This window comes from Petaurus breviceps, unplaced genomic scaffold (genome assembly GCF_028583685.1).
Source record: "Petaurus breviceps papuanus isolate PSGF00001 unplaced genomic scaffold, PetGlider_PUasm1.0 559, whole genome shotgun sequence".
Classification (NCBI taxonomy): Eukaryota; Metazoa; Chordata; class Mammalia; order Diprotodontia; family Petauridae; genus Petaurus; species Petaurus breviceps.
In genome coordinates this window covers 1,956,404-1,976,273 of record NW_027186377.1, presented here as the reverse complement: position 1 = coordinate 1,976,273, position 19,870 = coordinate 1,956,404, and the positions used below count along the sequence as shown (strand labels likewise).

At 45.9% G+C, this 19,870-nt stretch overlaps 1 protein-coding gene across 1 annotated transcript in view; it reads right to left on the bottom strand.

The window, feature by feature from the left end:
* WDR35 (WD repeat domain 35) overlaps positions 1-19,870 on the bottom strand; it is a 59,106-nt gene that overhangs the window by 25,838 nt on the left and 13,398 nt on the right. The window contains exons 7-11 of the mRNA XM_069103002.1: positions 17,259-17,424; positions 15,104-15,249; positions 10,394-10,519; positions 7,924-8,109; positions 6,917-6,977 (exon numbers count right to left, since the gene is read on the bottom strand). Coding sequence (XP_068959103.1) covers positions 6,917-6,977; positions 7,924-8,109; positions 10,394-10,519; positions 15,104-15,249; positions 17,259-17,424 — 685 coding nt within the window. The remainder of the gene's footprint in view (positions 1-6,916; positions 6,978-7,923; positions 8,110-10,393; positions 10,520-15,103; positions 15,250-17,258; positions 17,425-19,870) is intronic.

The following is a 19,870-nucleotide window of genomic DNA, read 5'->3' as shown; positions in this document are numbered from 1 at the left end:
TCTCCGAGCTGCATCCAATCAGAGCTGCAGCAGTGAGCACGTCATCCTGTTCTTTATTGAATTCATTATTGAATAAAGGTACATTTTTTTGTTCACATTTACCTGTTTATTAAAATTGCTGTCAATGTTCATTAAAATAAGCCCTCCCCTGAAAATAAGCCCTCTGGTGTTTTTCTGTCCAAAAAATTAACAAGACAGTGTCTTATTATCGGGGAAACACGGTAGCTTGTTCCCTTCACAGAATTATCAGAAGGTTCACTTTGTCCTAGCGAGTGACTGGCTCTCTCGCCCTCTTTTTTTAAATAGTTTTTTATGTTTTCTATTTCTTACAACATCACAGTTATCCCCAGGATCCCTCCCCTCCCCCTCTCAGAGAGCCACCCCCTATAAGAAACAGCATTTTTTTAAAGAGGGGAAAAAAAAAACTCAACACAACCCGCAAACAGAGAAAAAGGGCAAACCCTGTGCTGCCATGTGTGACCCCCAAGGGCGGGCTGGGGCATGTAACCCTCTCATCTCTCCTCATCTGACCCATTTGTCGCATTCACTCTGGGTGTGCTGGTGTGTGGCTGCTCGTCAGGCATTTATATGGTTGTAGTCACGGCATCCACTATCTTCTTGGTTCTGCTGCCTCCCCTATGCTTCTGTTCATACAGCTCTTCCCAGGCTTCTCTGTCTTCATCATATGCATTGTGAATATTCCATGACCTGCACTGCCACAGTCTGCTTAGCCATTCCCCAACCAATAGCCATCTCTTTGTTTCCAAGTCTTTGCTACCACAAAAAGTGCTGCTATAAATATCTTGGTGCAGATGGGAACTTATTTCTTATCAGTGGTTTCCTTGGGATACGTGCACAGCAATGGAGTCTGGCTCAAAACGCATGGACGTTGAAGTCACTTTGTTTACATAACTCTAAACTGTTTTCCAAATCGGCTGCACCATTTCCCAGCTTCACCAACAATGTATAGGTTTGTCTACATTGAGTCTCGCCATCACTTGTCTTCTCTGTCAGTTTGCAGGGTGTGAGGTTAAGTCTGCAGGTTGTTCTCATTGCATTTCTCTTATTAGCTGTTATCTGAACCATTCTTCCCTGTGGTTATGGACACTCTGCAATTCATCTTCTGGAAGCTCTTTGTAGCCTCGAACAACTGATCAGGGAATCGTTCTTAGTTTATATACATCTGTGTGTGCACGTGTAATCATACACACGTATGTGTGTATATGTACATTATATATGTACACAATCGATACATATACATTATTTTTATATCTTAGATGCCAAATCCTTAGAGAAATTTGATACAAAGATTATTTGCCCCCATTCAACCACTAGTTTTCTTATCCTAGAGGTATTTTTTTTTGGAGGGGGAAAGGCAGGGCAATTGGGGTTAAATGACTTGCCCAAGGTCACACAGCTAGTAAGTGTTAAGTGTCTGAGACCGGATTTGAACTCAGGTCCTCCTGACTCCAGGGTAAGTGCTCTATTCATTATACCACCTAGCTGCCCCAGTATTTATTTTTTCTATGAAGATGCTTTCAGTTTCATGTATTCAAAGTTATTTATTTTATCTAATTACCTCTATCATTTGCTTGGTTACACATGTGTTTCATAACCACAGCTATGAGAGAGATGAGATCTGTTTCTCTTCTAATTTCTTGATAGTGCTTGTAATATTAGTAAATTACTAAAGACAGTGTCTTTAATATTAAAGTCATATGTCCATTCAGAATCTATTGCACAGTGTGGTATAAAGTGGTGCTCGAAGCCCAATTTGTGCTGGGTTGCTTTTCAGGTTCCCCAGGTAACGTATGTCTTGTACTTATCAAGTAGGAGAGATGGGTAGTTAATAATGTGGTATGCAAAGTTCTGTCCTGCTAGAATTACCTGATAAAATCTTCAGGTGAAAACATGGCGTTTTTGGGGTGACCATGCGGCACAGCGAATAGAGCACCGGCCCTGGAGTCAGGAGGACCTGAGTGCAAATGCAGCCTCAGACACTTAACACAAAAATGAGCCATGTGACCTTGGGCAAGTCACTTAACCCCAATTGCTCTGCCTTCCCCCCTCCAAAAAATCAAAAAACCAAAACCATGGCGCTCCCCACCACCACTTAGTAACTGGCAGTGACTCCGGATCACCTCCAAGAAGCCTCTCGAGGACTAGACAAAGAATATATTTTAAAATGAAGAAAAATTGCTAAAGTGATCTTATCTGGGAAAATTAAAAGAGGAAATGTTAATGAAGAGCTTAATACATGTTTGTTGAACTGAATTTGGAAAAGACATGATCAAAGAGAGGGAAATAAACTATGATTAGATCAGTGAAACAATAGGAAAAAAATCAACTGTCATGTGATTAAAGCATTAACAGAAAAAGATTCCATCTCTTAATATTTGAAACTAAGAAGTTGTTATTACTAGCATTACAAAAATATAAAAGGAGTTTAAGCAATCTAAATTTAGACTAAACTATAGTAACTGTCTGGAGTATCTACATCAGGCTGTGAAGGCCTAACCTAAGGGCCTCAGGGAGAGCACTGCCAGGCCTGGAGTCAGGAAGCCCTGAGTTCAAATCTGGCCTTAGACACTCCCTAGCTCTATGTCCCTGGGCAAGTCACTTCACCCTGCGTGCTGGAGAAGGAAATGGCAAACAATTCTAGCATCTCTGCCAAGAAAACCCCAAGTGGCACCATGAGGAGTCAGACACAAGTGAAAAATAATTCCACCACCACCACAACAAAATAGGGACAGTCATAATGGGGTTGTTGTGAGGATCATGGTGTGTGAGCCTGAAAGCTCTCGCCATCCATCCCCTCCCCCACCTCTCTATCACTCTCACTAGCAACAGCTCATCCCAGATGCCCCTGGAGCCCCCATGAGGGTCCCAAGCTGCTGCGTCCCAGCCACGGCAGCCCCGTCAGTTCTGAGCTCCAGCCTCACGTCCCCCTGGACGTTCACCGACTGGACGCCATGCTCTAGAGCTGTCTCAAGCTCAGCCTGTCAAAAGCACAGCTCATCCTCCCTCCCCCCACACAGCCCTCCTCCAGATGTCCATCCCCGTTTCTGCTGAGAAGCTGGGCACACCACCTGGACATCCTCTCTTTCATCTCCAAGAAAGATGGTGTTTCACAAACCTTGCTACCGAAAAGGGGCTGGATAAGGAAGGGTTAAACCACCTCGGACCACCCTGGGTAAGCCCTCTATCAGGAACCACTCGACAAATGTTTATTATTAAGCCTCTTGCTTAATGCGGCCCTGGGCCAAGGCTCATTCACACCAGGAGCGCCAGTCTGTACCCATGTCTATTGGGAGTGAGGCTGGTCCAGCCTGGGTACAGTGTCTCCTGTATCGTGCAGGAGACTACTGGTCATGCAGCATCACTCCAAGGGAGGAGAGGGTCCTGGTGGCCCCTGGGGGACCATTCTTCCACCTCAGGCTGCTGGCCTGAAGAGCCGATCAGCCAAGTTCTTCCCGCTTTGGGATCCCCAGGGGCACTGCTCCCAAAGACGGGCCTGTTGTAGGCCTACACTAACACACCTCATGCCCCAGGCACTCTCCATCACCTGGGGTGGTAAGTGGAGAGGGAGAGGACAAAGAAGCACATCCCCCCCATGAGCTCCCTTCTCTCTCCACCCACACAGCCATCCCCCAAGTCCTGGGCCTCTGCAGACAATTCCCTACTGAATGGGCCTCTCTCCCCACTGCAATTCATTTTCCACAAACACCCCCCAAGTGACGTTCCTGATGCCCATGGTGCTCCAGGGGCCCCCTCTCACCTCCAGGACCCCTCTCACCACCAGGGGCCCCTCTCACCACCAGGGGCCCCTCTCACCACCAGGGGCTCCTCTCACCTCCAGGGGCCCCCTCTCACCTCCAGGACCTCTCTCACCACCAGGGGCCCCTCTCACCTCCAGGGGCCCCCTCTCACCTCCAGGGGCCCCCTCTCACCTCTAGGGTCCCTTTCCAGGATTTCCAGGTACATGATTCTCCTCTACAGACCCTTTGGTCCAGGCAAACTCAGTGGCCTTCCTTCTATGTCACACATAACTGTCCTCTACTGTCTCCAGGCCTGTGCACAAGCTGTTCCCCCGACCTGGAATGCCCTCCCTCCTCCGCTCCACCTCAGAGAATCTCTAGCTTCCTTCAAAGTTCAGCTCAAGAGCCACCCCCGGCAGGAAGCCCATGAGGATCCCCATTCACGTAAGGAGAACTCAGTTCCTCTCGCCCCATAAGTATGGCAGGAAGGTTCCAACAGAACTAGATATGCTGGAGTGACAGGACAGCACGGCACTGAGAGCCCTGGCCTTCCCAGGCAAAAGCCCCAACTTCAAGTCTGCTCCCTGGCCCTTCCTGGCCAAGGGTCTGCTCCATGTGAGCTCAAAGGGATTGTCTCTCAACGCCCCGTGACTCGGCAGCTGCAGCTTCACCCTTGGGAGTGCAATCTTAAAAAGCCATTTTCAGCATCTTTGCAATTGTCCAGTCACATGGTCTGCTTCCACTGGTGTGTGCAAGCCAGACACAGGCATTTACACGCACACACACACAAGCGCACACATGCACATGCACTCGCACACACATCGACATCCCACCAAATGAACAGCCACTGACTACAAAGGACACTGTTCCAGAAAGTACAGAAAGGCCCAGCTGGGTGAGGACAGTCAACAGTCAGAAGAACAACAGAGGACAAAATCCGGACAATGCTTCCCAGAAGCGGGCCAGGCAAAGACACGTGGGCTGGGCTTTGTCCTTCCAGGGCCTTGGCAAAGAAGCTTAAAAAGGAATTCTACAGGATTCGTGTGCAACAGAACGGCTGTGCCTTTGGCTGTGTTTCCTTGAGGCCAATGAAAGGCCTGTTTGCTAAAGCTTCACCCAGGGAGACTGTAAAGAAGCCTCAGAAGACCAGGAACGCCGAGAGTCTGGCTGCCAAGAAGCCGCTGGGCTGGGGACAGAGGACAGTCTGAGCCAGCTGCCCCGGCCGCCTGCCTCCATGGGCTTTCAAGGACAAGGCATACAGCACAGGCTGACAAAAACAGCTAAGGAGTCACGTGTTTTTAATAAATAAAAGGAAAAGGAAATCCAAGCAGCAGAAGGGGAGCAGAGAACATGAAAAGAGCCGTAAAGGCCAATTTCCATCTCTGTTTCATGTGTTTGACCTCCACGTTCTGCCTTTCAGCCTCAGGTATCACAAACACTGATGGATGAGACAGGAAGCAGAAGGAAAGAGAACATTGCATTTATTAAATGCCTACTATATGCCTGGGGCCCAGCACTAAACAAACACTATCTTGTGTTTTCCTCACAACAACCCAGGAAGGTGAACACTCTTGTCCCATTTTACAGTTCAGGAAACTGAGGCAGGTACAGATGAAGGGTCACTTGGCTACTCAGTGCCTGCAGCTGGATTTGCACTCAAGCCCTCCAGGCCAGCATAAAGTACTAATGACCTAATGAAGAGGGGGCTAAGTTTGTTTTTCTTTCTCTCGATCCGACAGCTAGCCCACTGGCTTTCTCTCTTTAGGGGCTGCCACATGTCCAGAACATTCCTTACTACCCCTCCAGCGACTAAGCAACCAAATCTACAGGCCAAAGGGTCCACCTAGACTGTGGGCTCTCTCTTTTCTCTCTGTTGGTAAGCCCATGGTAAGGGTCATTTAATGATGAAATGAGCAGTTTCCACTCAACCTACAGCCCAGTCTTCTACTTCATTAATTGACCCAACATTTTAATAATGTGGCGATTCTCAATGCTGCTGGGACGATTCCAAGCCGTGGCTCTGGAAAGCCACAGCCCCAAACCACGTGAGAGTTTGGCTCTCAGTGAAGCTGACTCTGAGAAGGAGCCACTGTCCAACACTAAGATGGAAGGTGACAAACCCAGAATTCTGAAGAACTGCCCCAATGACACACAGTATTCAGGGCAAATCTGGGGAGATTTGGCTCCTTTTTATGAGGACCAGAAAGGTGTTTGTTCAACAGAACTATTTACAAGAAGGCTATTAAAAATAAAGGGCCTGAAAGGCCAGATTCTCTGCATCCCGCTCACAATGTTGCTCCCAGACTGCCTCACAAAAGCATGTCCACAATGCCGAAGGAGGGTCCAAGATGTCCACACCCTCTAACCCAGGGGCCCATCCTGTGGCCAGATATGCACAGACCCCTCGGACGTCTGTGGTGAAAAGGAAGGTCCAGAGACAGCAGAGCAGTAAGAGGGCTCGTGGTGGGAGCAAAGGCTCACAAACAAAATCGGACAAGCTGCGGCTCCCGTGATGGAGTGCCACCGAGTCCTGAGGACAAGGTGCAGGAAGAAGACAGGGCAGCATGGGAAGGACATTCATGAACCAATGCGAAGCGAGGCAAACACGACGAGCAAAATGGCAGACAGAAAGAACAAAAGGTAAACCATCAAAACGGACTGAGGGGATATTATAATGACCAAGCTGGGTCTGAGAAGAGAGATGAGAGGCCCTGCCCCACCTCACCCAGGGGGAGGACTGGGGGCCAAGCAGGGCCCCGGAAACCAACAGCTTTTTCAGCTGCTGAACTTTCCTCTCCCTTTAACATAAAGGATGCAAGGTGGTTGGGTAAGGGACACAGACAGCAAAACAAAACATTTCCAACTGACACAACAGTGGTCACTGACACTCACTGAACCAGGGGTGGGGACCTGTGTCCTCAAGGCCACGTGGCCCTCCAGGTCCTCAAGTGCAGCCCTCCCACCAAATCCAAACTTCTGCTTCAAAGGGCCACACTTAAGGACCTGGAGGGCCACAGGTCCCCACCCCCAAACAATCAAGCTGGACAACATGTTAGAGAAGCCACTGCTCTCTCTAATCACATTGTTATAACATTCAGAATTAGAAGTACAAGCAAGTACCTGGTTTGAGTCAAGATTCTGCTACCACACCTGCTTACCGATATCAATGTACTTGGGATCCAAGGGGGTGCCGATAGAGTTGCAAAGGACCAGCACAAACTGTCAGAAAAGAAAGCAGAATCAGACCACAAGTATGTGTCTGTGGCTCAAACCCCCCACGGCCTCCGTCTCGTAACACGCAAGAAGTGCTGATCTTCTTTGTCATTCTGGCCAAGCTAAGGACAAGGCCCAAGCTTAAAAGCAACAGGCAAATCTCTGGAGAAATGAACCCGCCAGGGGCTGCACAGTCAGCAGAGAGGCCGGGAGCCCAGGCCCGAGCAACCCGCACCGCTTTATTTCAGAGGAGCAAGCAGGCTGCCCAGCCGCTCACTGTCCTCGCCCCATGTTCACGCAGGATGATTCACTGAGCTTTTAATCTTAGAGTAAGACTTGGGTGACGTGAGGCTGTCTCCCACGTGACATGCAGACAGCTGCCTTTTATCACTATGTGAGGAGGACGAACCTTTTTAAATTTCTTTTACGGACACTGATGTTTCCAAAGGCACAATCCCCCTTTCCATTGCTTAACAGAGCATTCTTCCCACACCAAACTCCCCAATCAATGATCTGCACAGCACCATAAGCCATGGTTGGTTTCTGCATTTTCACCTCTAACTTGCTATCACAGCCTCACCGTGGCACACCTATCAGCCCAACTCACAGGGGAATCCTTTGTCACTGTTGCAAGTTGAGCTCCCATTATCAAAAGGCTGGGACGTGCCCACAGCCACCCATTCCTGAACTGAACTCATGCCTGACATCTGCAGAAGGAATTCTGGCCCAGAAAAGAATCTTGGTATTTCAAGTATATTTTGGAGGCTAAAAGCTTTCGGGTGGGGAGACTGCCCTCTTCGCAGTGCCAGCCGGGGAGATGTCCAGGACAGCTGGCAGCACCAAGGCCCCAGAGAGCCAGCAGGAGATGCCGATCTTTCTGTCTGCCAGACGGCCCCATCCACAGAATGAACGTTTCAGTAAAATGATTTTGGATTTCAGGGGAAGCACTTACCTGGGGATGATTCTCATCAGCTTTAGTTGCCAAAATGCAGAAGTCGCCACAGGTAGTGATGGAAATCAGGCTTTTCACATACTTCACATATTTCTCATTGTTCTTTGTATCCCAAAAAACCACACAGTACTCAGGGCGATCGGGCCTGGTATAGGCATAAACGACCGTGTTGGAACAGTAACCCCACTGGAAAGAGACAAACAGCCAAATAAGAAGAGGAGGCATCACAGCACAGGCTGTGTGTCTGGCCCAGAAGAGCTCTGGATGTCTCTCAGGGGGAGGAGGGGGGGAGCGGGGGCACAAAAGGTGCCCTCCGTAGGGTCCGATGACTGCCTCCAGCACTTCTCCTCTCAAAACAAAAAAGTACACCACGGTAAAGAGAAGTTATTATGTTAACACACATACAGAGGAAATCCAGAGATGAAAAGCTAGAAATGCCAACTAAATAAAAACATTTTTGTGAAATTTCCCAATTTTGTACTTGTCAGAGAGAAGTTTCAACAGTCAAAGCCTCATCCAAAGTGTCACAACTCAACGCCAACTGGGGGAAAGGGTTCAAAAGAGTGGGGGTCAGCAAGATCACATGATGCAATGATGCTGCCAACACCCATCAGTACCCCCACATTCAAGGCCCAACACTGAGTGCTGGGAATATTAAGGTGAAGAAGACAGAGTGCCAGACCTCTAGTAACCAACAGGCTGCTAACAAAGGGGCATGGCACATAGTGGGACAGGGCATGACAGAGGCAAAGGAGAAGTCCAGAGAAAGCGTCCTGGGAAAATTTAAGGGCACCCAAACAAAAAGCACAGAAATCATCCATTCACCCATTGTGACATTAAAAAATTACAGGTCAGCATATCTGGAATCTTTAAGTGCTGCGCACAAAGTTCTTCAGAATGAAGACCCAGAAACAGCTGTACTTATGCCCAAAAAAAGAAAATCTTGACATTAGGGGAGAAACTGGCCAAACTGAAAACAAAGAGAGAGGGATAAAAGTGAAGTCTGCTTCTTTGGAAAGACTAACGAAATCAGTAAACCTTGGCTAGCCTGATTAGAAGGGAAATGGAAGAAAATAAGACTAACACCATTTTTAAATGAACAAGGCACAAGAGGGAAGAATTCTTTTTTTAAATTATCAGAATCTACACTACCCAGTTCTAGACCAGCAAAACTGAGGATGCAAAAGAAATAGAAGCTTAGCCACAAAAAGAATAAAATGCCCAAATGAACAGAGCACCAAAGAGATAATAAACAAACTAATTTCAGAAAAGTGAAAACACCTGGTCCACATGTATTCGGAGGCAAAAGGACAATTAATATCCATACTATGCAAATTATTCTAAAAACTGATAAAGAAAACATTCCATCACATTGCTTTTATAAGACAAATATAGTCCTACTAGCTAAACCAGGAAAAGTATAAAAGAAAAAAAGAGAACTATATATCAGTACAACTAGTGAATATTGTCAGAAATTTTAAAAATAAAATCCTGGCCAAAAAAAAAATGATCTACCATAATAGATACAAAAATGATTTTTTTAAAGTATGTATCTAAAATCAAAAGCTAACATTATATGCAATAGTAAACACTCTGAGTTTTCTGAATAATTATAGGATTAAAGCTGTCCGCCTTTTCCAGAGTCATAGACATGTTAGCAAAAGAAAGTAAAGACATAAATATAGGCCAAGAGGAGACAACACGATGCTTTACTTAGAAAACCCTAGAGAAACAGAAAAGAAACTGAGAACTTTTTAAAACAATAGAAAATTTCAATAGTAGCTTGAGAAAAGTAGGCTACAAAATCACAAAGGAGGGATTGTTATACATGTGCTTCTGAACCTGTGAAACTGTAACAAAAATGGTGGAACATTAGCATCACATTTTCATTTTCCAAGTGAGTTTTTTATTACAAATACTGTTGGCTGATGGAGCAGCACAAGAAAAATAACCAGAGAGGCCAGGGTCCCGTGCTCTCTAACTCAGGGACCAAAGCTTTGGATTTGAACTTGGCTGGCCTCTGAGTATTCTAAGAGTCACACTACTGAATCCTCCTCCAATGTCTCTTTGTAGAGAGGACACACGGTCTGAGAGGCTCCACACACAGGCCCCACACCAAGTGGCCTGTCTGGCCTAAGAGCACAGGTATGACTAAATTCAGAAAGGCTCCTCTTCCTATAAAGCTGCCACCTGAGGATGCCACATGGCCCCAACAAGTCAATGACTTCATCTCCTGGGCTGCAGAAGGTTTCAATGGTAAAGGCCATACTCACCTAAGTAGCCTCAGCAAGCCTTAAAGTAGTCAAATTAGTCTTCTAGAAAAAGCATCCTGAGATTCATCCTCAAAAGTCCCTCTCCTGCTTAGTTTCAAAAATTAAACTTGCTCTGAATAAATAAGGAGAGAAATACTCTAAGCTGTGACAAAATACCTATTTACAAAGTTCTTGTGATAACCATTCTCTGTACTCACCTTGTAATCAGGTCTGATATTTGCAAAATAGATAAAGGAATCAACAGCAAGGCCAATCTTTAATCCACCTCCTTCCCAAGAGAGTGCAGACATCTGCTTTCCAGGAACCCTCAACGTTCGCAAATGCTTAAAAAACAAACAACGTTTTAGACTAAAATGTACCGATCAGCCCAAATATAAATGAATACCTACAGTTTTATGGAAATTAAAGTAATTATTTAAAAAATATTTTAACTGATTTTACAATTGGTTTATTGAGATTTTTCTTAGGAAAAAATACTTGTGTCAATACAGAAAAAGCATGAGTCAATGGGAAAAAAGGGAACAAATTCACTACTCATAGCCCTAGGAACTGGTCTAGCCCTTAAGGAAAACAATTAGGCAGCATACCTGATTGGCCCCTACAGGACATAATACAACTATCTCTAGGACCCTAAAGAGATCAAAGAAGAGGAAAAGAACATCTCTGGAGGTTTTTGTAGAGCAGCAGGTCTTTTTGTAGTAGCAAAGAACTGGAGAGGCTGGGGCTGCCCATCAGCTGGAGAATGAATAGCTGAGTAAGAAAAGCATATGAATGCTGTAAGATATTACTGTGCCTTAGCAAACTACAAAGGGCCCAGTTCCCAAGACACCTGGGAAGGCCTAGAGGGTCTGAGGAAGTGAGAAGGGAGCAGAACCTGACCACCACCACTCTCCATACAGAGAAGCTCTTTGAGAGGCTTCAGGATGCTGCCTGAGGCCACGGCCACACACAACTCCGAAGGACCAATGATGGAGACACAGGACAGCTGCATGTTTGCCCACAGCCAGTGGAGAAGTTTGTTTCCCTTGATTATGCACATGCTGCAAGTCGAGGCTCGGGGGGGGGGCAGAGTGTTACAGGAGAAAGAGAAGAGGGTCATTATAGCATTTTCTACAATGCACAGAAGGGAACAGAAGAAAGACCAACAGGAAAGGCAGACAAGCAGAACGGCTTTGAAAGCTACATGCTGAGAAATTTCCAGCTGGCTCGTAAGGGCAGAGTCCAACAGCATCTCCTCTTGGTCAGCCCCAAACTCAGGTCAGGAACTTGCAGAGCTCAGATGGGGGAGGGGTGGGGCAGTGATCAGACTTTGTCCTGATCCAACCCTTTTGAGAGCAGGGAAGCTTGTGGGTCCCCAAGCTATCCCTGAGGTCCTACAACAACACAAAACTCACCACCTATAATGGTGATGGAATTTAAAAATCCCCTTGTATTAGCTTGGTTTTCGGGTTAAGCGTTGAAAACCAGAGCCTGTGAATCCCACTTGTGGGATGGACTTGCTGATGTGAAGAGAAGGGGCTGAACTGGGAGGAGCTGGTGCCATGGATTTAGAGAGAGGCCCAAGCAGAGAGAGGCCAGAAGAACTTTGGGGAGCAGCATCTCGGAGGCAGAGAGAGAGAATTGCCAGGGGCCAGAGTTGCAGAGAGAGAGAGAGAGAATGAGAGAGAGAGAGAGAACTGCCCGCCAAAGCCACCCAGATTGCTGAGGGCCAGTTGGAGCTGCCCAGGTCTTTTAAGAACTGCCACCTGGAGCTGCCGAGAACTGAGAAGGCATGACTGTGGGGCCGGTATTTTTTCTGTCTGTTTTGATGGTACTTTGCCAGATTCGTCTGCTGGTAAAGGACGGTGCTGTTGTTGCAGAAGTACTGAGACCTTGCTGTTGGTTCAGAAGCCCTAAAGGAGGGTTTTCTTGTTGTATGTTTACAGAAACCCTGGAGGAGGGTCTTGCTGATGTTTTCAGGGGTCCTGAGACTGTTCTGGAGGCAGAGAGTGAAATGATGTGACTTTGCTAAGCTTTGTCTCCCCAGGAACTGAGATTGCTGAGAACTTGCCTCGGGTCAAGATGAAGAAAAGACTTCTCCTTGGGTGTTGAAAACTGTAACCTTGTTGTGGCTTAGGGGTCAATGGCCTTTGCCGCTCCTCACTGCCCCTTTGCAGGTGCTTGGTGGTGATGGACGGATGATTAGAAACTAATCTCCAGTGGAACAGAGAGAAGACTTGTCATTGACTAAATGATGTTACTTCCCAGGGGTGAAGTACTTGGACCTTAGTACTTTGTGACTGAATTGAGAACTTAATAAATGACTGAGTTACCTTGTATTTTTATTTTCTGTGAATATTTCGCCTGAATCTGTCACTGAACAAACGGAGTTTGCTATGCTCATAATCTGAACCTGGAAGTTGCTCATGCATGGCGTTACATCACCCCAAGAAAGTAGCAACAGGACCAGCCCAGACCTTCTCTCCAGAAGCACTCAGGGGCCCAGTCCTAACATCAAGTCGAAAGTCAGGAAGTAGGCTGGAAGAACGGACAAACCAAAAAGAAGCCCACCATAAAGAGTCATTATGGTGGCAGGGGAGGTTGGGGCACAAATCCAAAAGAATGACGCCAAAACATCTTCAAACAAAACCTCCAAGAAAAAGCAGCTTGGATACAAATTCAACTAGAACTGAAAGAGATGAAGGAAAGGGCTTTTTTTTTTAAGAATTTAAAATGTTTTCTGGGGTAGCTAGGTGACAGCGAATAAAGCACCAGCCCTGGAGTCAGGAAGACCTGAGTTCAAATCTGGCCTCAGACACTTGACACTTAACTAGCTGTGTGACATTGGACAAGTCACTTAACCTCAAATGCCTTGCATTCCTCCCTCCAAAAAAAAAGTTTTCATAAACAAAATGAAAGCATTGGAGGAAAAAAGTGGAAAAGCAATGAGAATTACTAAAGAAAGAACTGAAAAGGAAATTAATTAGCAGCTGGGGACAAGAGGCACCAAACCTGTCCAGGCTACAAACCGTCTGAAAATCAGCCAGGGTCAAATAGAAGCCAATAGCTCTAAGAGGCAACAAGAAAGATGAAAACAAAGTCAAAAGATTGAAAAAAAAATGAAGAAAATATGAAGAATCTTATAGTGCAAACCATTGACTTGGAAAATAGATCAAGGAGAACAAATTAACAATCACTGAATCTGAATGACATAGCCAAAAAGGGTACTTTTTTGAAAAACTGCCCAGAGCTCTTAGAAACACACACACACACACACACACACACACACACTTCAATCAACAGTGAAATAGGAGAAAAAGAGAAGGTAGAGGGAGGGCAGATCAAGGGAGGGATTAGTCCTAAGCAACGTTCCAATTCTAAAGGTGTATAAAAACATTTCTAGCTCTCTCTGTGGTGGCAAAAAAAAAATGGAAACTGATGGGGATGCCCATCAGCTGTGAAATAGGTGAACAAGTTATGGCACATAAATGTGAGGGAATACCAGTGCTCTAAGAAATCATGAAGTACAGGGTTTTGGAGAAACCTGGGAAGACCTGTATGAATTGATGCAGACTGAAGTGAGCAGAAGCAGAGGAACCATTTTTACAACAACACAATATGGTGAAGGCAAACAACTCTGAAAGACTGAAGAACTCTCATGTGTTTAAGGACCAAGAATGGCTACAGAGGACTCACCCCCTGCAGAGTCAGACACATGTTTTCTTGGACATACCCAATGTGGAAATATGTTTTGATGTGACCATGCCTGTTTATAACAGGCTTTGTTTTTCTTTCTGTTCTCAGCTGGACGAAGGGGGAAGACATGGATTTTTTCTGATTGAAAAAATATAATACTTAAAAAGAAGTTACATGATGAAATTACTATATATTTAAGAATAAGTAATCTGTACATAATGAAGACTGCAAACCTCTTTTTTTTGTCTTTTTTCTATATGAAAATACTCATCTAATTTGGTATTTGTTAAGTTCATAAAGCTAGATCCAAAGTCCTCAATATCAATTCCAAAGCAAACTACACATTCTACACATTCCAAAGACTTTTCCTTTTCCTAATCTACCACTGTCTGGCCTAAAAAGGTAAGTGAAATAAAGCATGACACAATGGCCATCTGGGTATACAGCAGGGACCAGTCAGTAATATCACCAGTCACAACAGCTGACGCCCTGCACTAATGACTACAAATCGCTTTCCACAGGTCCCCATTTCACAGAGGAGCAAACAGGCCAACAGTGTCTGAGGCCCCATTCCAATCCAGGCCTCCCTGACTCTAAGCCAAGTGATCTCCCCACTTCAGCTGTGCTGGCCCTCGAGAGGGCAGGAACAGAGTAGGGGGGCATGAAGAGGCCATGGGAAAGAACTGGACAATATCAGAACACAGCCCTTCAGAAAGCTATTTAACTTGTTGGTCGATATTAATTCAAAAGATCTTCTGCCAAGAGCTGCTTTTCCCAACATCAATCAACACATACCTAATGTTCTCGTTAGTATTTTTGTCCCATTATGAATATTATCACAGAGAGGTGAGGTGGGAGAAGAGAAAAAAACAAGAATGTGGAGTCACAAGACCAGCGTTCAATACCTGTTCTGTCACTCATCTCCTCACCCATAAAATGGGGCAGATGTTCCACTATCCAGCTCACAAGTGCTTGTAACCTAATAGGGAGTGTGGCCCAGCAAAGAGGGTCCTGCCATCCCATGTCAAGAAGCCCCAGGAGCAAATCCTATCTGTGATCCCGGCCAATCGTAGAGCCTCTTGGCGAGCCAGTCCTCCAGGCACCCCTCCATAGGGAGTTCCCTCTGTGGACAGCCACGGAACTTTCATGTGCTCCTTTCTTCCTTCCTAGCCCCCGCCCCGGTGTACATTTGAAGTTTAAGGCAAAATGCATGAAAACTAAAATACTTTTACCTCACCAAATGGAGTATAAAACTGCACCATGTTGATGTCTTTGTCCTGAGAAATGGCCTTCTGGGAGCCGGCCACAGCCAAGACACTCCCAATGTGGTTCCACTGGATACTAACAACATTCATGCCAGTATCGATCAAAACAGGGTCTAGCCAGAAAAAAATCAAAAACACGATGTACAGAATTTAGAGCTGAAAGGTCCTAAAACTCCTCTATTCAGCCCCTCCCTGCCATTTTTTAAAAAGAATGTGTTTTTTGCCCCATTATATGGAAGAATGATTTTTAATTTTTATTTGTTTAAAATCTCGAGTTTCAAATCCTCTCCCTACCCTGGTCCCTCACTGAGATGGTAAGCAATGAGATACAGGTTATACGTGTTTCCACATTAGTCATTTTATTTGAGAACACTTAAACCAAAAAAAAGAAGAAAGAGAGAAAGTGAAAGACAGTATGTGTCAGCCTGCACTCTCACACTGTCTGTTGAGTCCTTTGGGGCTGTCCTTCTCAGCTGACCATTGCACAATGTTGCTGTTGCTGTGCACCATACGCTCCTGGCTCTGTTCCCCTCACTTTGCATCAGTTCATCTAAGTCTTTCCAGGTTTTTCTGAAATCATCCTGCTTGTCATTTCTTCTAGCACAATCACATACCACTCCCCAATGGATGAGCATCAGCCACCATAAAAAGAGCTGCTATCAATACGCTGTTACAAATAGGCTCTTTTTTCTTTTTTTTAATCTTTCTGGGACATAGACCCAGCAGTTGCATTGATGAATCAAAGATCACGCAGAGGCTTTATATCCCTTTGGGCAGTTCCAAACTGTTCCCCAGAATGTCTGAATTAGTCGAATTAGTTCACAGTTCCACAATGTCCCAATTTTTCCACATCCTCTCCAACATTTATCATTTTCCTTTTCTGTCATATTAGTCAATCTGACTTAGTACATCAGGGTTGTTTTAATACGCATTTCTCTAAAGTGATTTGGAGAATTTTTTCTCATTTGACCATAGATAGCGTTGATTTCTTCATCTGAAAACTGCTGGGTCATATCCTTTGACTACTTGTCAATTAGAAAATGACTTGTATTTTATAAATCTGGCTCAGCTCTCTATATATTTGAGAAATGAGGCCTTTATCAGAGATACTTGCTGTAAAATTTTTTCCCAGTTTTCTACTTTTCTTCTCATCTTTTTTCTTTTCCACTTTTTGGAGGGCAATCGGGGTTAACTGACTTGCCCAAGGTCACACGGCTCGTTTTTGCGTTAAGTGTCTGAGACCAGATTTGAACTCAGGTCTTCCTGACTCCAGGGATAGTGCTCTATTCACTGAGTTTTCTTCTAATCTTGGCTGCATTCGTTTTGTTTGTGCAAAAACTTTTTAACTTAATATAATCAGAATCATCCACCTTACATTTCATAATGCTTTCTATCTCTTGTTTGGTCCTATTCCATGCTCTCTTCATTTGCTTATGGTATCACCCTTCATGTACAAATCATGTACCCGTTTTGACTTTATCTGAGTACATGGTGTGGGATGTTCGCCTATGCCTAGTTTCTGCTATACCGCTTTCCAGTTTTCCCAGCACTTTTTGTTAAATACTGAGTGAGTTCTGATCCCAGAAGCTGGAGTCTTGGGGTTTATCGAACACTAAATTTTAACGTCCTTTACTACTATGCATTGTATACCTAATCTATTCCACTCATTCATGACTCTATTTTTCAGTCAGTATAAGACTATTTCCATGATTACTGCTTTCTGGTGTAGTTTGTGATGTGGTAATGCTAGGCTACCTTTTTTCACATTTTTTTTCACTGATTCCCTTGATATTCTTTGACCTTTTGCTCTACCAGATTAATCTGTTATTATTTTTTCTAGCTCTATAAAATAATTTTTGGGTGCCCTGAATGGAATGACACTGAATAAGTAAATTAATTTAGCCATTGATTTAGAATTGTCATTTTTATTATGTTGGTTTGGCTCAGGCCTCTCATTTTACAAAGAAAGAAACTGAGGCCTGAGGCAGAGGTGGACTTCCCAAGGTCAAAATACTGGTTTCAGTTCCAGATCCCTCTAAAACATGGCCTAAAAAGCTTCCTCAAAGTCACAAGTAGTTCTGAGAACCCAATTCCGAACATCATCAAGAGAAAGACCCCTTACTTTGGTCACTCTCCTGTCTCATTATCTGGCATCTCCCATTGTCAAAGCAGATGGCCAGGCAAGGGCAATCTGGCTCCACGTAGCCCTCTGTGCCGTGGTACCAATGAATCCCAGCGATGCTGATGGCCCCAGTCACATTCACCAAACAGTTAAGCTTCATTTTCATCTAAAATAAAAGTTTAAATAGCTTTAGAAATGTCATAAGTGTGCACATTTGAGGCTGTGAATCATGGAAGACCACCCTCTGAGAGGGGCTACAGCTGTGAGGAGAGGGGGCCATTAGCAGGCCCAAGGGGCCTCCAAAAGAACACACACACTTGACAAGGGAGGTGGCCCTCACATGTTCAGCCTGGATCAAAATGGCCTGGCTGCTTGATAGCTGCCCTCTACCTGGAAAATGGTAAGGGAACCCAGGTGTGTGGGGACAAAATCCCAAGGCAGGTTTCTACCTGAACAACTCACTGAAGCAGGACAAAAGCAAAAATAATTGAAACTTTAGCATTTCAGAGTCAACAGATGAATAACGTTTCTAGTTCAGGAATAAGCAATGTGTGAGGGCAAAGATCAACATGAATATGAACCAAGAAAAAGATTCTGAGGAGAAGGGCACCCAGTGGAGGCAACTCTAACAGGACCTGTCTGAAGACAAGCTGCTGGTGCTGAAAAATCGAGAGAAGAACAAATGTCAACACCGACTGGCATCACCCCAAGAACACCGGGGCTGTGCACCAGTCACATCTCTGCTCTTGCCAGGCAGCCCTGGGCACCCCCACATCCAACTTTGGCTACACTGGACGATAGATGCCGAGCGGCAGGGAGCGACGAGGAGGGACGGCGCCCCCCAAAGTCTGACCGAGACGCCAGGGAATGAAATCACTCAGACCATGGAGAAGGATGGCCAAAGCCTTTCCTCATAAGCCCCTTTCACCGCCAAGGACAACAGAGCCTAGAACAAGCTCCTGAGGGAGAGAAGAGAAGCAGCTGGACTCAACCTCAAGCAAAAAGGGGAGGCCCACGCTGGAGGCCACCCAACGTTGAAGGTGCTAAGGGATCTACAATATAATCAATGCATCTAAACAGGAAAATGCCATGGCTGGGGAAAAACTGAGGCTGACTATGAACCCCAAAGCAAGCAGAGTAACGTGCACAGTTACCAAGCCACGTGCCCACACAGTGAGGGCCTCCTTGATGAAGGTGTGAGAAGGGAGCAGGTCAGCTGTCACTGGCGACATTCCCATGGCGGGCCACATCCTCACAGCCCATGGCCAGGAGGCACAGAGGACACAAGGCCCCAAGGTGACTTTTTTATTATGACAAAGCATTTGATTTAGTATTGTGAAACACCACGTTAAAGGCTCCCCTCCAGAAGGGTGTTTCCCATGCATATACCAAAATTATAAATTTCTTGAAAGATAAAAAAAAAACTTTGTTCAAAAGAGGCATCAAAAGGGACTTGTATGCTGGCCAAGGTGTCTGATGTCCACCATAACTGAGTCCCAATGGGAGAGGGATGCCCCATCAAGGCTGAGGCCCTCCATGGGCTCCTCATGACAGATGACCTCGGGCTGATGGCATCAAGCCCCAGGACATAGCAGAAGCTCTTCAATGAAATCCAGTCACTCAAAGGAGCCTGGCCAGATAAACTGCCAAGCAAGAACCAAGGAGGTAAAGAACGACCACTGACCATGTCATGATGCCCACACAGCTGCTCCCTCACTGCCTCTATCACAGACAGACCTTTCAAACTAACAATAGGCTGTGGCCAGAACCCAGCCAGAGGAGGGCGCGCTGGGCTCCCAGCTCAGGGAACACTGTGCAGTGCTTGTAACACGCAATGGCCCCTTTCTGGTCACACCTGTGATTCTGTGAGGTTGTGAATCAAGGCATACCTCAGTCTGTTAAGAATGACAAATGGAGTCACTGAACAAGCAATGGAGAGGCACGCAATGGGTTTGAGTAGTCTGTAACTAAGGCAGAACCGTAGGAGAGAAGTGGCATCAAAAATGGCACCAGGGATTTGTGACCAAAAACTGAGAGGGCCCTCGAGGTCAGGAGATGCAGGGGATGGCGCTGGCACCCTGGTTGGGCTCCCGCACAGGACAGGAAGGCCCAGAGAGGGCGAGGGCCCACCTCAGTGACATCTCCACTACTCACAGATCATGGGGGTCACAGAGGCAAAGATGGCAGACCATGCCTGCCCACCCAAGGGCCGCCCTTCCTGCTCCCACATGGGCAGCCCATCAGCTTCTCAGTCACACGCTGCTAGTCTAACATCGCTCACTCTGCTTCTCCGTATTTCTCTACCGGTCATGTGCACTCACCTTCTCCCAGCATCATGCTCCCTGCCAGCAATACCCAATATGAATCCTTCCAGGATGGCCACGTGCCATGAACCAGAGACCTGCAACACCAGTGTGATGCTGACTGGCCTATGGTCTAGTGAGAAGACTGGAGCCAAGAAAGGAGCCATGCAGTCTCCTGCAAGTGACCCATCTCCTGTCTTCTTGTCGTATTCTGGTCTCCAGGTGTTGTCCATCTACCACTGTCTGTGGCTGTCTGTCCAAAGTGTGTGTGTGCGTGTGTGTGTGTGTGTGTGTGTGTGTGTGTGTGTG